Source organism: Oreochromis niloticus, linkage group LG7 (genome assembly GCF_001858045.2).
Source record: "Oreochromis niloticus isolate F11D_XX linkage group LG7, O_niloticus_UMD_NMBU, whole genome shotgun sequence".
Classification (NCBI taxonomy): Eukaryota; Metazoa; Chordata; class Actinopteri; order Cichliformes; family Cichlidae; genus Oreochromis; species Oreochromis niloticus.
In genome coordinates this window covers 52,279,178-52,295,333 of record NC_031972.2, presented here as the reverse complement: position 1 = coordinate 52,295,333, position 16,156 = coordinate 52,279,178, and the positions used below count along the sequence as shown (strand labels likewise).

The following is a 16,156-nucleotide window of genomic DNA, read 5'->3' as shown; positions in this document are numbered from 1 at the left end:
ACTAGATGACACTGATAACGTTACCAGAATGATAGAGTTTAAGGCAGTTGTTTGTTTCAAGGCATTCAAACGGTGTAAATTAGAAAAGATTTTCTCTTTCTAACAAAGAAGTTTAACTTACAGTATATGACCAATTCACTGTTTCACAAGCATGACTTTAATATCAAGTTGAAAAAAAAACCCCATATACATTTACACAAACGTGTACGGTCTTTACTGTTTCACGTGTCTAAGAATTTCCATTATACAGATACAGGCACTTCATAGAATAAATATTCACCTGAAGTCGAAAGAAACATATCAAAGCAAATTACTGCTGCATTCTCTTTTACACATTAACTATTTTAACTTTGACTACTTGTCCGTCTTGATACTGAGCATCCTGACACATTCCTCAGTTACTCTGAGCTCTAGCTGCATCTAAGAATGGTCTGCATCTGTGTCCTGCTCGTGGATGAAGCTGTAGCGCCGATAAACGGATCCACCTTTGCTGGTGTACACCACATCTACCTCATCTCCGCTATCTGGCTCGGGCACGCCGTGGGGCATGTTAATGTTTGCACTACCACTCAATCTCTCATAGCTTCGTTTCCAACAAAGCCTCTTCCTAGCATGGGCTTTAACCAAGATAAATACAGCCAGAGCCAAACCAATTGCCAGCAGCAGAGCAACAGGCAAGGCAGCTGAGGTGTGCTTCAGAGTTCTGGAGGACAAACTCATATCGGTTTCCTGGATATCTCCTGATTTGGGATGGGGGGCCTCCACACACAGTGCTAGAAAAAAACAAAATTCCATTAGTAGACTGTCACATTTACTGTTCTCTTTCACTTATGAAAGATAGCAGCTCTACCTGAGCGGCTGTCACAAACACAGCAATCGGTGTAATTGCCTCCAGTCTGACAGCATGGAGCACAACGGTTCTCCACAGCATGAAGAGCAGAGTCAGTGTGACAAGTCAGACAGTGGTCAGGTCCAGGACCGTAGCAATGCCTGCATGACTTGTTGCAAGGCTCACATGTTTCCTACAATCGAACAGTTAGACACATAGACATTAGACAGATAAAAGGTTATGCCAGAGGTTATGTTATGCTCGGAAGAGATTGGAAGGCAAATAGTCCAGCCTGTTTCACCACTAACAGTTCTAACCTGACAATACGCAGTCTTACTCACTGTTAATCCTGTTTTACTACATCCTGGTTTTGAAAGGATGTCTATGTACTTTCTTTTGTGTACTGTCACAAGCTAGTCATCAGTAGGCATACAAAGAACATCCGTGGTAGCTCGCTTACGAATATATGCGACAGCCAAACTAAAATACTAATTTGGATCAGTGTTTATATTATTTCACTCATTTACTGAGGTGTGATCAATTCGTATCTGTAGGCAGATTGTATGCTATCAGTTTAACAGAGAACACCTGCCATTTGCCTTTAAATACAATGTTTATGATACATAGAGTAGTACAATGACAAGATGATCATTACATCACAACCCACCTCTTCAGAAAAGTACAGTCCCTCCTTACAGCGTGGATAGCAGACTTTGTCCTGTAAAGTGCTGCCCCAGTCACAAGTCAAGCAGCCCTGAGGAGAGGCATCTGCAAACACACACATATAGGCACTGAGCAGATACCTAATGCCAAAGTGAATCCTCGATATTGACAGTTTGGAAATATAAAGTACATTCAGAAATTATTCAAACCCCAGTTCAGGGTCAAAGGTGGTGGTGGTTGCAACCCAGTGCATCACACTGTGAGAACAAGCCAGAGTAACTGGAGAGACCCATGCAGACATCCACATATAGAAGGACTGCCTGTGAGGCAACAGTCTTCCCCAGCATACCACCAATTAGTATCCTAAAACCATTTAAAGAATGTTTATCCTTCATCAATGAACAGTCAGTCTACAAAAATAAAAAATAAAGTAAAAACTGAGTTGTTTTTCATTTAATACTACTGGATGAAGCTGTGCTGCTAGATACTGTACTACTGCAAGCTCCATACTTCAGTAAGTCTTCTACTAAGGACACGCCTCATCTAGCCTCTCTGCCATAAAGCCCAGATCACTGGAGTGCTGCTATAATGCATGTTCTATTTGCCCCATGTCACCACAGGTTCTCTGGAGGTCACCAGGTTCCTTACCACCTTTAGTACCACAATCTTCCTCTCATGATTCCTCAGTTTGGGAATCATTTGTCTACAGGAAGAGTGCTTGTTGCTCCAAATGTGGTCCCTGTAAGAATATGGATCTGTGCCTCCACACAGTCATGTCTACGAGCACTTTAGGGAGGGCTTTTGAGTTCATTTTGCTTCTGCTTTGATTTTGTTTTCGTGTGCCAATCAAGGTACAGAAACATCTCAAAGATGATCAAGAGAAACGAGAGACTCCCGAGTTAAAATGAAAGCAAATGGTCTGAATAGTTACATCAGTGTTACATTTCAGGAGGAATTTTCTATTTCTGTTTGCTGAACTGAAATTAATTTAAATGATTAGAACAAAAAGCTGTATGTATGTAACACAGTAAAACAAATAAAAAGTAAAAAACATGTCTGAATACTTAAAAATATGGGTTTCTGTTGAGTCACTGGTTTGACATTTCATCTCTACCTACCTATGCATGTCTGACAACTGGTATGACATTGTTTGCAGAAGTCGTTAGATTGATAGAAGTGGTGTGGGCAGCGCTCAACACACAGCTTGGTGCCTTTCAGCTCCAGCAGAGGAGGGGGACATGCCCTGCAAGACTCGGGCCCCGGTCCTGTACACAGCTCACAGGACTGGTGACATTTATGACACTGGGAGCCCTCACTGTAATACCTGAAGAAATGCATAAAAACAATGGGTTAAAACATTTCCTTCATGTCTGTCAAATATGTAACTGATAAAAAAAAGCTTTAACAATAAGTTACTTTGTTGCTGAAGAAGGAGAAACCACGTTACACCCTTTATTTCTAAGAAACTTTGGTTCACTTCCAAAACAAATACTGTATGATCTCTAATTTGGGGTCACTAAACCATAAAGGTCTGTTTGCAGAAATTGTTTGTCTACTTAAGGTAAACATTTCACAAATAGCAATAGAGCATGAAGCTTTCTACCCAGTGGGACAATGGATGACACAGAGCTGAAGGAGCCGCAGATATCCTGGAGAACACGTAAGACAATCTCTTGGTGATGCACTAGTGCAAGAGGAACACACGTGGTCACAAGGCAAACAGAGTCCCAACATCTTTCCATCAGCTTCCTGCCTTGTGGTATACGTGCCATCAGGACACGTATTAACACATGTGCTGTCTGGAAAAAAGCATACAGCAACAGAGTTAGCACCTTAACTTGGTGGCGTACTCACTTCAGAGAAGCAACCAGTCTATCCAGTAGTTGTACAACTGCATAAATCTGTTTAACTTGAGCTGAAATTTTTAAATAGTCTTACAAAAGCCATTATTATGAAGCCAGCTGTGAGAGCACTAAATGCAAAAGCAGAGTCTATAACTCGGGCCAAAAATTTCATTAGTGATTAAAATGAGAAAAGGTTTTTTCAAACACCTGTAGAGCTAACAGTTAAGATAAATGATTCAGATTTGTTTTGTCTTTGCATGATAAATCAACTTTAAAACAATCAGTTTTGTGCTGATTTTCATTTATACCACAAATCACCTCTGTGTCTGCACATAAACCTGTGGAAAATGCTCACTGTAAAGGTATCTGGGCACAGCACAGGTCTGGCATTCATCGTTGCCTGGCCCCTCACACGAAAGACAGTGTCGGTGGCAACCCTTGCAGGTGAACTGGTCGTTGTGTAGGTAGGTCCCCGGTGGGCAGGCTGTATCACCCGTCACACCACACAGTAACGTGTTTGGATCCAACACGAGTCCTCTCTCGCACTGGGTGCACTCGTTGGCATCCGGCCCGGAGCAGCTAAGGCAAGTCTGGTGGCACTCTAAATACAACCAAGCAAAGCAGATTGCAACACTTTCATGTCACATTACCACATTTACACAACAGGATGCGATAATCATGTTTTAGAGCCGAATGAAATTCATTTTAAGCAAATAGCTTATTTCATTATCACTCAGTTGTGAGTTTAGTAATTGCTTTTGGCCACTGCATTAACCTCCCTTTGTTACACATTTTCTGTTTTATTTTATTTTTAATGCTTATTCAAGCATTAACATTATTCAAGGTAATTAGTATGGAAAAGAACGTCTAATAGAAGGTGTGAGGAGAAAATTGGATGATCTCGCTTTTCAAGGTTTCCAGAACTCACCGAGATCCAGAACCGATTGCTGACACACAAATTCAAATGGTCAGAATAGGACCTGTACAGTGAAACAAAATCAGCACTTCTGCTGGAAGGAATGTGGTGCTGCAAGCTGATTTATTTTACATTATGATCTAATTTATACAGTCGTATAGGTACGACTGTATAAACACTACAGTATAGTATAAATACTATAATACTGCAGGACTATGAGCAAACTGCTTTTAAAAAGTTCTGTAATAAAAACGAATCAGAAAATACAATAATAATAACTCTGGGCTTGTTTTACATTAATTCCCTAAAAACTATGATATGGAAGGGGTCAGTTTGATCAATTGCAACACATCTACATGTTAATTTATCCAACTACTTATACAAAGGGATATCCCAACTCTATATTACATAGGTGCAAGTCCTGTGAGTCAAAGTACTTTCAGCAACACATTGTGAAAGAAAATTAGAGAATATTACTTGTGGGGTTATCTTAAAAAATACTGGTGGTGCCAGTAGTACCCCTCAGGCTCCTAGTAGATGCACCTATGGTATAAATGTGAAAATCCTATGTTGCTTTGTTCTGAAGTTATCACATTCACAAGATTTTCAGAAAACTTGACTTCTGACCTTGAGGTCGAGGTCACCCAGATTTGAAGTTTTCTGAAATTTTTAGTATGTGCACCCATGGTATTGATTTGAAAGTCTTAGGTGGTTTCCTTCTCGAGTTATCACATTCATAAACATGGGCGTTCATGCCAGCCACCCGCTCGGCAGGGTGACAACCACACCCCATCAGCCTTTTACGCCTGAGGGGTAAAAACAAATAACTTTGCAACATTGCAGAATTCCTGCTAATAGGAAGGTCAAATCCAAAACTCAAACAGAGGTAATATCATTGGATTTAAATGAAATGAAATTTGACAGTTGCATTTCATACTTGCTATAGTTTCAATTTCTAAAATTTCAATTTTATCAAAATTGAATAAATATTTAAGGAAGAGCAGCCATCTGAAAATTAGAACCTACCTCCCTGATTTGGTCTTTTTTTCTAAAATTCAGATGTCAAAATGTATTTTAATCATTTTGACATCTGAATTTATGGTCTTTGAACTGATGTAGTAGCATCATTAAAACTAATAAGACATCTTGCTGTAGAACGGTGAAGCCGTAACAAGAAAACTCCACATATTTGGTGTTTAAAACCAAACCAAATCTGTGAATCCAGGTGCTCACCTTGACACTCCATAGCTGCAGTCTCATAGTAAGTACCAGCGGGGCAGTCCTTTGAGCATACACCTTTATAGAGCTTGGGGCTATAGGTTGAGCAGGTCTCACAATCATCCGCTGAAGGCCCTGAACAGCTGCCACACGTAGGGTGGCACTGACCGCAGCGGCCCTCCTCCATGTCCTCATAATAGCCCACAGGACAACTAGCCTTACACTCACCGTTCAGCATCAAGTAAAGGAAACTGCAACCTGGAGGGGGGAAAAATTTGTAACGCAAATCCCTCACCTGTATCGAACATTATATCTTTTAAATCTGCTGACTGTGCTAATAACTCACGGAAGCAGGTCCTATCATCTGAGCAAACGTCACAGTGGGGAGGACATCGTCTGCAGGTACCATCATCTGCAGGATACATTCCCAGCGAACAGTTGAGTCTACACATGCCACTCTCCAGGTAGTAGCCGTCAGCACAGGACAGACACTGGGATTTGATCTCATCACATGTGAGACAGGAGCTATCACAGGCTTCACACGACCCCTCTGCTGTCTCAAAGAAACCTCTAAAGAAAACAAACAAAAGAAACAATATGATCAGGAGAAAACAAAACACACAAAGAAAAGCGAAGCATGAAGAAGATCGTGTCATCATTGCCAAGCTCCGTGTTTGTTTCACTGCTTATCAAACTGCTTACTCTGGGCAATTGGACCAGCACCGGCCTTGGTGGAGAAAAAGTTTATCGGTGCCTTTGGAACAGCTGATGCAGTTATCACTGGTGTCCACACAGGCCTCACAGCTGGGAGAGCAGTCCTCACACAGCTGAGTGGCAGAGTTTGCATATGAGCCAGGTGGACAATGCTCTACACAGGAACTGTCCTGGTCCAGGAAATACCCTGTGAAGCACAAATACACACACATCCACACTCGCACGATTGGCATCAAGAATTAACATTGCAATTAAGATCGTTTAATCTGAAAGGCTAAAAGCAGTAAATATTACCTTTAAAACAAGAAGAACAATCCAGTGCCTGTGGGCCAAAACAGGTCTTACAGGAAACATCGCATGTGTGGCATTCACCATATTTCCCTGGATGCAAAAAATATACATACAGGGAGTGCAGAATTATTAGGCAAATGAGCATTTTGTCCACATCATCCTCTTCATGCATGTTGTCTTACTCCAAGCTGTATAGGCTTGAAAGCCTACTACCAATTAAGCATATTAGGTGATGTGCATCTCTGTAATGAGAAGGGGTGTGGTCTAATGATATCAACACCCTATATCAGGTGTGCATAATTATTAGGCAACTTCCTTTCCTTTGGCAAAATGGGCCAAAAGAAGGATTTGACAGGCTCAGAAAAGTCAAAAATAGTGAGATATCTTGCAGAGGGATGCAGCAGTCTTAAAATTGCAAAGCTTCTGAAGCGTGATCATCGAACAATCAAGCGTTTCATTCAAAATAGTCAACAGGGTCGCAAGAAGCGTGTGGAAAAACCAAGGCGCAAAATAACTGCCCATGAACTGAGAAAAGTCAAGCGTGCAGCTGCCAAGATGCCACTTGCCACCAGTTTGGCCATATTTCAGAGCTGCAACATCACTGGAGTGCCCAAAAGCACAAGGTGTGCAATACTCAGAGACATGGCCAAGGTAAGAAAGGCTGAAAGACGACCACCACTGAACAAGACACACAAGCTGAAACGTCAAGACTGGGCCAAGAAATATCTCAAGACTGATTTTTCTAAGGTTTTATGGACTGATGAAATGAGAGTGAGTCTTGATGGGCCAGATGGATGGGCCCGTGGCTGGATTGGTAAAGGGCAGAGAGCTCCAGTCCGACTCAGACGCCAGCAAGGTGGAGGTGGAGTACTGGTTTGGGCTGGTATCATCAAAGATGAGCTTGTGGGGCCTTTTCGGGTTGAGGATGGAGTCAAGCTCAACTCCCAGTCCTACTGCCAGTTTCTGGAAGACACCTTCTTCAAGCAGTGGTACAGGAAGAAGTCTGCATCCTTCAAGAAAAACATGATTTTCATGCAGGACAATGCTCCATCACACGCATCCAAGTACTCCACAGCGTGGCTGGAAAGAAAGGGTATAAAAGAAGAAAAACTAATGACATGGCCTCCTTGTTCACCTGATCTGAACCCCATTGAGAACCTGTGGTCCATCATCAAATGTGAGATTTACAAGGAGGGAAAACAGTACACCTCTCTGAACAGTGTCTGGGAGGCTGTGGTTGCTGCTGCACGCAATGTTGATGGTGAACAGATCAAAACACTGACAGAATCCATGGATGGCAGGCTTTTGAGTGTCCTTGCAAAGAAAGGTGGCTATATTGGTCGCTGATTTGTTTTTGTTTTGTTTTTGAATGTCAGAAATGTATATTTGTGAATGTGGAGATGTTATATTGGTTTCACTGGTAAAAATAATTGAAATGGGTATATTTGTTTTTTGTTAAGTTGCCTAATAATTATGCACAGTAATAGTCACCTGCACACACAGATATCCCCCTAAAATAGCTAAAACTAAAAACTACTTCCAAAAACATTCAGCTTTGATATTAATGAGTTTTTTGGGTTCATTGAGAACATGGTTGTTGTTCAATAATAAAATTATTCCTCAAAAATACAACTTGCCTAATAATTCTGCACTCCCTGTACAGCGCACAGCTTGTTTTACCCATCCCCACCACAAGAGGGAACCATAACAAGACTTAACTTTAGTGTCTCAGGCACAAATAGACTATAAGAAAGGGCTCTATGGGCAGAAATAAACAGAAATGATTGATAATCAGGAGCTTTTGGACTATTGCATTCTGTATTCAAAAGCAAACATTTAGAAAAGGTATTGCTTTAAAACCATTCATGTTCAGTGTTGCCTAAGGATAAAACAGGTACTAGTGTTTAAAAAAATTACACTAAATTGCAAATGCGCATCTTAATAACAGCTCTTGGCTCCTTCAAAGTGACAGCACCTGGTCAGTTTTACAGATATGGGGAATGACACCTGGGTTAAAATGGAAACCCAAGAAGTAGAATGTTTTAAATGAAGCCGTTTCCTTACAATAGCAGTATATAGCAAGGAAAAATACTTGATGGCTGAATGCGAACTGGCTTATCCACAGATGTAAGCAAATAATAAAACCAACGATGTGGAAATTAAAACAATCGACTTATTAACCGTGTACGGCTGATAACAAGAACAATGGAGTCTTGTATCCAAGTGCTGGCGACACAGACACAAAAGAGAAGGGGCTGGAGAGGTAGATGCTTGAGGCAGATGACCCCTGAGGTCCTGCAGCAGGGTTCAAGCTTGTGGGCTCAGCAGCAAGTATCAACTTCCTAAAGTGTCCTTGAGCAGGACGATGAATCCCTCCACATTTCTGGGACAGTGTACTGACCTCCAGTGTCACCCAAAAGAGAAAAGCAATCATTTCCACCAGGGACTCACAGAAGCATCGTGTTACAAGTGTTTTCTGTGATTCAGCTATGACCTGATATGTCATTCTGTCCTTTTGTTCATAAATTTGTAAATCTGTAATTTACCTGGATTACAGTGGATCACGTAAAACTTCTTTTTTAACCAGCCTAAGTCAGCTTTCATTGTGCTGCTTCTACTTACCATCAAAATACTGTCCCTGTGGGCAGTTAATGTGAGGACACTGTCCATGTACAGGAAAATTCCCACCAGGACAAAGGTCGCAGTCTGTTGCACGAGGTCCGTGGCATGTCTGGCACGAGCTGTGGCAAGACTGACAGCGCCACCCGCTGGAGTCCCTGAAGGTTTGCTGAGGACACTGTTTAATACATTGTCCCTCTGACACAGACACAGAGGCACAGAGAGGGACTGATGTTATTATGACATTATTCCATTACAGCATTTCTTCTATACTGACAATCTTAAAAACATGGATACTATAGCAGACAAAAGCACTTCTCTACATGTTCTCATCTACTTTTTCTCTGTAGAAATAAGTCAAGAGAAACCCTAAGAAGTTACTTTGATTTGTAAAACACTATTTATTCTGTAAATGGTGCTGATAAACTTATTCTCATAAGTGAGCTGTGCACTGCTGTGTAAATCCTTCTCCTTTGCCTGCCCTTATAGGATCACTCTCTCTCCAAATTCCATCTGACTGCCCAGGCACAAAACAATGACCTAGATTTTTTTTTTTTTTTTTCGGAAACTGGACCTTGTAGCTAGAGAAGGTGGAGGCCGATTAGTGCAGCAGTGGGCTCGCCAATCTTTCTTTACTATAGCTTTGTTTCCAGGCTTTATTTACAGTCTCCGACCTTTTTCTCCCATGCCTACAGAACACAAAAACACAATCCCTTCTTCTTTGTTTGCATAAATCATACATTTGCATATCTTATGTTACAGATTTGCTTAAATGAACATGTTTTGCAAGCCAAATTAAGACTCAGAGTGCTTTCATTTGTCTTTGGATAGTCTCAAAAACAAAGTGATTAAAGAATATATTGAATATACTCTTTTAGTGTGGTGTGGAACATCTGCATCATTTAGTATACTGATAGTACGGAAAGCATAGATATATGATTGTTATTTGCTTCTACCATTGAGAAAGTAACCAGGCTGGCAGGCAAAGCAGTGCGTGTTATTCCTGCAGTCTTCACATGGCGCTGGGCAGGAGAGACAGACACGCCTGCCTCTGTCCTCATAGGTGCTCTGAGGACAATGTCTGCGACACTGGTGCCTGAAACTGTAGAGAAAGGTTCATTGAAAATCTTCCATTGGTTTCTTTAACTTGTTTGCAAGTGTTGAGAAATAATAATCCCTGGCAATTAGCAAAGTATTTTTCCTCAGTAGAACTTTTAATAGGTCAGTGACTGCATTACTTGAACTCCCTGCCACAGCTATTAAATGAAAGTAGACTCTGTTTTGCAAAGCAAACATGCTGACAGAACTATTGTGATATCAAAAAAGCCGATGAAAAGCACCATGATCTGGTGGCAGCAGAAACACAAAGTATACCGCACACAAGCGGTAATCCCAACATGCACTGTGTCAGTAAGCCGTACACCTGTAGATGAACTGTTGACTTCAGAGCACTCCTCTCCCAACTCATGCAGTTTAGACGAACAACAGTAGGGACAGGAAGCACAATGTAGGCTGGCTTTCTCCAAGCATATTGTGGTTCTACTTTCTTCTTAAGGCAAAAAGATAATTGGTGTTTTATTTGTAGCCCTTAGGTATGGGGTGATTTCTGTCATTAACCTATCCTATCAGTCCTTCGGGGCTTAACTGTCTTATTAAACATGAGACAGCTGCCCTAGAAACGAGCTTTAAAAAAAGTGAAGATTTGATTTGCAAAGATGTCACGCTAAAACATTAAAGAAAGAGGGACTTAAAGCAAGCCAAGCAGCAAATAAGCCACCAACATATGTGATGCAGCATCTTGTGTAGCCTATTCCACCACCTTCCTACATAAGGGAACCTGACCAGTGACAGCCCAACCTGCCCTTCCTACTGCGTTGCCGTGGATCTGGTGTTAAGATGTGGGGGTTGTTTGAGGAGGAACAGCTGGAGGCGCCACACTGCATCCATCAAGTGGTTCACAATAGCAGCTGGTACAAACCAGGCCCCGTCTCTGCTTTAAAATCTGCAGGATGTTTAAGAATCCCCCTGTGCAAACACCAGGCTATCCATTCCAGAAGAGCACATTTGCATTTCCAACGCAACTTCTGTTTAGGTCTTTTAGTCCTGGACTTTGTTAGTAAGGAAGAAAATATACTGCAGGTAGTCTCAGAAAAGAGAAAGCCCCAGGAAATGAATGATTTAAATTATAGTGAGAATGAATCACAGCAATTTTTGGTTTTGCTGCACTTTTTGGTTCCTTGGGGAGGAAGGTAAATGCCAATAAATACCAAACATCCATCATGCTGTGATTTCTTTTAAAAGACGGCGTTTAATGCAAGAGTAACACTGGCCTCACTGATTCATGGCTATGCCAAAGCTGTCGAACTTTAACATTTTTCACTACTACTACCAGCAAAATCTCAAAAGGAGGAATTTCTTTCAGTGCTCGAAACTGTCACAATCTGTTGCAGTGTGGCTGTTTTTCCAATTTATAACAGCTCCCTGCTGGATTATATTTATTTTATTTTTATCTGCTACACATGTAGATATATAACAGCTATAACAACATAGAATGCTAAGATGAAAAGTCATATTGAATCTCTAAAACCATACTTTTAAAGAAAACTACACAAGCAGATGCAGAAAAATAGACTACCCCAATAAACCTGTGTAGCATCCACAAAAGCAGGTGCTGGATTTTCTTGCAGCTCTTCCATCTCTACTTGTTTTTCTCTACTCCTCACATATAAGAACACTTTGTTAAGTCTCTTCTGAGCTCAAAACCAAGGCTCAGGTAACAGCGTATGATTCTGAATGGAAGGTAACCTGATTCAGACGATTCCAGGAGGCCTAAACTCAGGGGAGGAGTGCACAATTGGGGGTCTGTTCAGGCTCTATAACCTGTGTTACACACTGCGTCCAATTGATAAGCTGGTGTAAACAGGAACATAGATGCAATTTTCTGTAGAGGCAAGAAAGCTAAGCATATTCTGATAAGCAATTTGTGAAATGGTTGGCCATATAATGCCTCACAGTGCATATAGATTTACCAGACTCAGTTTTTGTTGTTGTTGGTTTTTTTCCTGCAAAGCAATACCAATGAATATAAAAAACAATTACAGGGTCGTTGTGAGGTTAATTGTTTCTTGGCAGCATATTTAATCTCCATAAAAAAAAGAAAAACTGTTTGAAAAATCATAAAGCATAGCATGCAAAAGCATAACTGTTCCATGCTGGAAAACAAATAACTAAGTCGAGTTTTCTCATTTTACTATTTGCAACATTTCAGTCCTTTTGGACTCAAATTTATAAGCGTAAACTGATTAACTAATTTTAAAACTGTAAAAAATCAGAGAAGAAATTACAGCAAATAATGATTTCAATTTTTTGTGTTTTTTTACTAATAATTACTAATATTCAAACTAATAGAAAATACCTGTCAAATCCATAAACAATGAAAAGATAATTCCCAAATGACGCCGTTGTCTGTGGATGATTTCAGAGCAGAACAGGAGGAAAACACAGTTATCAAAATATAATAATAAGCTAAGAAAAAAAACACTCACAGAAAGTAACCTTCAACACAGCTGCTACAGATCTCTGGGTCTTCTGGGAACAGAGGAGAAAAGGTGATTAATTAGCATTCATAGGGAGAAACAAAGTGCATTGTGCTCCTTTATCATGGGGGTTTTAATATACATCGCTAAACAGTAATGGTGTGTGGGCCTCATACAGAAAGCATGTTTACCTGTGTAACATGTTTTGCAGCCAATTTCACAGTCAATGCACTCTCCTGTATCAGGGTCCTGCACCTGCCCTGAAACACAGAGGCCCAGAATACTGAATGCCTCTCTGTTAGGCAAAGATATCGCCTCCACAAAAACTCTGTTTTGCACTTACCTATGCTGCACAGTGCTGTTTGGCAGACCCCATTGTGAAGTTTGTAATGTCCTCGACACTTGGCACATATGTTGCCATCTGTGCACAGTTCACAATTGGCTATGCAGGGCAGGCAGGCATAGTGACCCCTGTCAGGATAGAATCCCCGTGGGCAGTGTGTCCGACAGCGACCTTGGTGGAGGAAACGTTCCTGTCCGTCTTCATCTGAGGAGGAAGAGGAGGTCACGGAGGAGCTGTTAGCATACTCTATTTTCCCTTATCATAAAAATGCTGTTTGCCGTATTCTGAGAGTGAAAAACATTCGGATTCACGAAATAAATACAGAGGTAAGCTTTAATCTTTCCTTCATCCGACAGCCAGTCGGATGAAGGAAAGTTAAAAAGACATGGCAACTGTGTAAAAGTAAGTGCCTAATGAAAGATGAGGATTGCTGAGGGAATCTGTGGCAACTGCTGGGAGGCGCTTGATTCAGAGATTTCACATGCATATTTAATAAAAACAGAGAATAGTGGCTGGAAAATGGAAGGCATAAGCATCATTATAAACTGACTGCAGACTGACTGCAGACAGCAACAGTGCCAGATCACTTCTTGACTGATGCTCCAACTAATATAAACACTGGCAATTAGCGGCAGACCAGAGATCAGAGCTGTAGGCAGAGACAGCCTTGTGTTGGCCCTCATGATTAATGCTCTGCCACCTGCCACTAGCCTAGCAAGGCACCTGTGGCACCTGAGGCATCTCTGAGAGCAGCCGAGTTACAGCATTGTCTCATCTGCTCAGCGCCACACAGAAGATGTGTGAGACAGGGACGAGAGCGGCTGCAAGCTGCTGCTGCTGCCTCTCCTATCCTTCCATTTCCCTCAATCACAGCATGATCAGAAAAATATGGCACATGACAACTAAGCATAGGTCCATCAGACAAGAATGTGTAGTAAGATAATCAGTAATGTGTGTTCACGGGAGGGAGAGTGTGAGGGAAAGAGGGACAGACTTGCAGCTTTTGCAGGTTGAGCCTAGTCAACTGCAACAGGACTACTTCCAGCTCTTCCAGATATTTTTTCCCTGTTCTGATTAACAAAGGCCTCTTTCTGACATGATCACATTACACCGTGAAAACTCGGGTGAAAAACGATCATACATTCAGCCCTTCCCTATTTCAAAGGTAGCCAGCAAGTCCTACAGCCACCCTCTCTGATTGTTTAACAAGAGTAAATGGTAAACCAGAGCTGAATGCTCCTCGTCGAACAAAAGCCTTTTTTAAAGAGCTGGGTAATCATTAAATAGACTAGTAAAAAAAAAAAAAAAAAACTGGATTACTGAGTCGTCAACAGGTCTTTGCCATAATCCTGGTATCTGCGTGGTAAAATAATAACAAATTATAATAAAATCCTTCAAAAAAAACCAAAAACTATTATATGAACAATGGCATGCAAATTTAGTGCTCTCATGTCCTCATTTCATAGGTAGTATGTTGGATCTTTTTGCCAATGATGATGAAAACTTAAGTTATTGTCACATAAGATACACGACTTTAAAAAAAATCCGTGGGTATATCAAATGCACTGTAAGCTAGTGTGTGGGGAAAATGTAATGGATATTTAATAAACATCGCCTTTTTTCATTTGAGAAAGCCATCAACAACAGCCCTATATTCACTGCGTTATACGTGCTAAGGAAACCCTACTCACAAACTCCACAGGTAGTGCATTCAAACAGCTCGTGTCCGTAGCACTCGGAGCAGGTGGGATGACACAGGACACACTGGTTCTTCAGCATAAACTGGCCACTCGGACAGGGCGACGAGGGTTTACATCCAGTAAATCCAACGCAGAAGACCAGGAGAATGACAAACGCGACGAAGGACCTCATGGCTGTGCCCGAGGACTTTCGGTTGAAAGTGAGAAAGACGGCAAACAGTGAGGACTGTCTCCAAAGACGCAGTGTCCGTGCGGCAGGTAAAGCTGGCGGATCGATATGGGGGCTCGGTGTGAGGCACCAGCCCAGAGATAACTTGCTGGACCAGTTCAAGTGAAACACTGGACAATGAGAATGGACCGCGGTGAGCATTTAGTCAATGAGCCAAAGAAAATGAGAAAACACCCAGTCTCTGTGAGTCACGATAGAAAGATAGATAAATAATTTCCCCAGCACTGGAATATAGATCCCAAACCAAACGTCTACCTGTTAGGTACGTCTACTAAAATAACACCATGAAATACTGTTGGAGAATTTGTTTCTTGTAGAAACTCGAGATTTTGCCTGTGTATGACAGAACTTTGAAGAAAAATGAAAAACTATATATATATATGTAAAAGATTTCCTAACCTATTGTCTACCCCATTAACCCAGAGGTCTACTTCATCACCACCATCGTCACCTATTTTGACATCAGTAATAAACGTTATGCAGACTAATCCCCCCTTTTTTATCTTATTTTTTTGTTTTAAAGTAATTAAAACCTAAAATGTAGAAGCCTTGTGAAATGTATGACAGATTTAAATATCCACAGGTGTTCCTAATAAAGTGGTAAATGAGTGCAGCAGTCTTCAGTGTGTTTTTAATCTCAGGAGAATAGCTTTGCAGTCACTGGAGTTTCGTACAGTCTGTGATTACGCTGGCTTTTCATTTCTTTCCTGTTTTTTTCTTTATTGGTTCATGCACAGCGGCCTCTGGCGGCCAAATGCTGGATGCGCATGCGAGGGCGTGTGCAAAAAAAAAAGGGCTCGTCAGAGGCAGACGTCACGCGGCTACCGGAGGAGGCGTGGCTTGGTTCTGCTGCAGCGGAGAGAAACATGACATGGGGATGAGCGAGAGAGAGGGAGTGAGTGACACAGCCTGATAGGAATAAACGGCTCGTCAGAGGTCTGGACTCCAAACGCTATGATGGGGAGCCATGACTGAAGGCAGAACGGTAAGAGACACGGATGATTTCATCTCCTTTTACATGTACGTGTATGCTATATTTCGCACGCACGGCGCGACACGTAGATTCGTGGCTCATTTGGTAGTGAGTACAAAAGGCTGCCACTGCAGACAGGTGCACCTGCCTTTATGGGAGTACGTGCCTCGATGCATTCAACTTCAGCTCCTGTGCGAATACCTTTAATTTTCTTTGGACGAAGACAAACGCACGGAGGCCACAGATTTCCTCGACGGTCTGGGATGAGTCTTGGAGTACAA

General features: G+C 41.6%; 1 protein-coding gene across 2 annotated transcripts; it reads right to left on the bottom strand.

The window, feature by feature from the left end:
- Positions 1 to 134: 134 nt before the first annotated feature.
- LOC102081637 (proprotein convertase subtilisin/kexin type 5) lies at positions 135 to 15,413 on the bottom strand. 2 transcript variants are annotated; one of them, XM_019361624.2, is made up of 16 exons: positions 14,665 to 15,413; positions 12,974 to 13,177; positions 12,822 to 12,890; positions 12,640 to 12,679; positions 10,051 to 10,196; positions 9,098 to 9,292; positions 6,479 to 6,565; positions 6,173 to 6,371; positions 5,817 to 6,040; positions 5,486 to 5,728; positions 3,692 to 3,937; positions 3,096 to 3,291; positions 2,611 to 2,816; positions 1,497 to 1,597; positions 851 to 1,022; positions 135 to 773 (listed from the first exon to the last, which is right to left on the bottom strand). In XM_019361624.2, the coding sequence occupies exons 1-16, from the start codon at positions 15,041 to 15,043 to the stop codon at positions 421 to 423; spliced, it is 3,060 nt and encodes a 1,019-aa protein (XP_019217169.1). In that variant the 5' UTR covers positions 15,044 to 15,413; the 3' UTR covers positions 135 to 420. The 2 variants fall into 2 exon arrangements, with proteins under 2 accessions (XP_019217169.1, XP_005470770.1); XM_005470713.4 differs by having other exon boundaries at positions 12,640 to 12,682; positions 14,665 to 15,399.
- Between the last annotated feature and the right edge of the window lie 743 nt (positions 15,414 to 16,156).

Coding starts and splice junctions, on each gene's coding strand:
- LOC102081637 (XM_005470713.4), bottom strand. CDS start 15,043: ATGCTCACCGCGGTCCATTCTCATTGTCCAGTGTTTCACTTGAACTGG. Junction 9,293..10,050: donor GCCTGGTTACTTTCTCAATG/GTAGAAGCAAAT, acceptor TGTCTGTGTCAG/AGGGACAATGTATTAAACAG. Junction 6,041..6,172: donor TGCTGGTCCAATTGCCCAGA/GTAAGCAGTTTG, acceptor TGTTTTCTTTAG/AGGTTTCTTTGAGACAGCAG.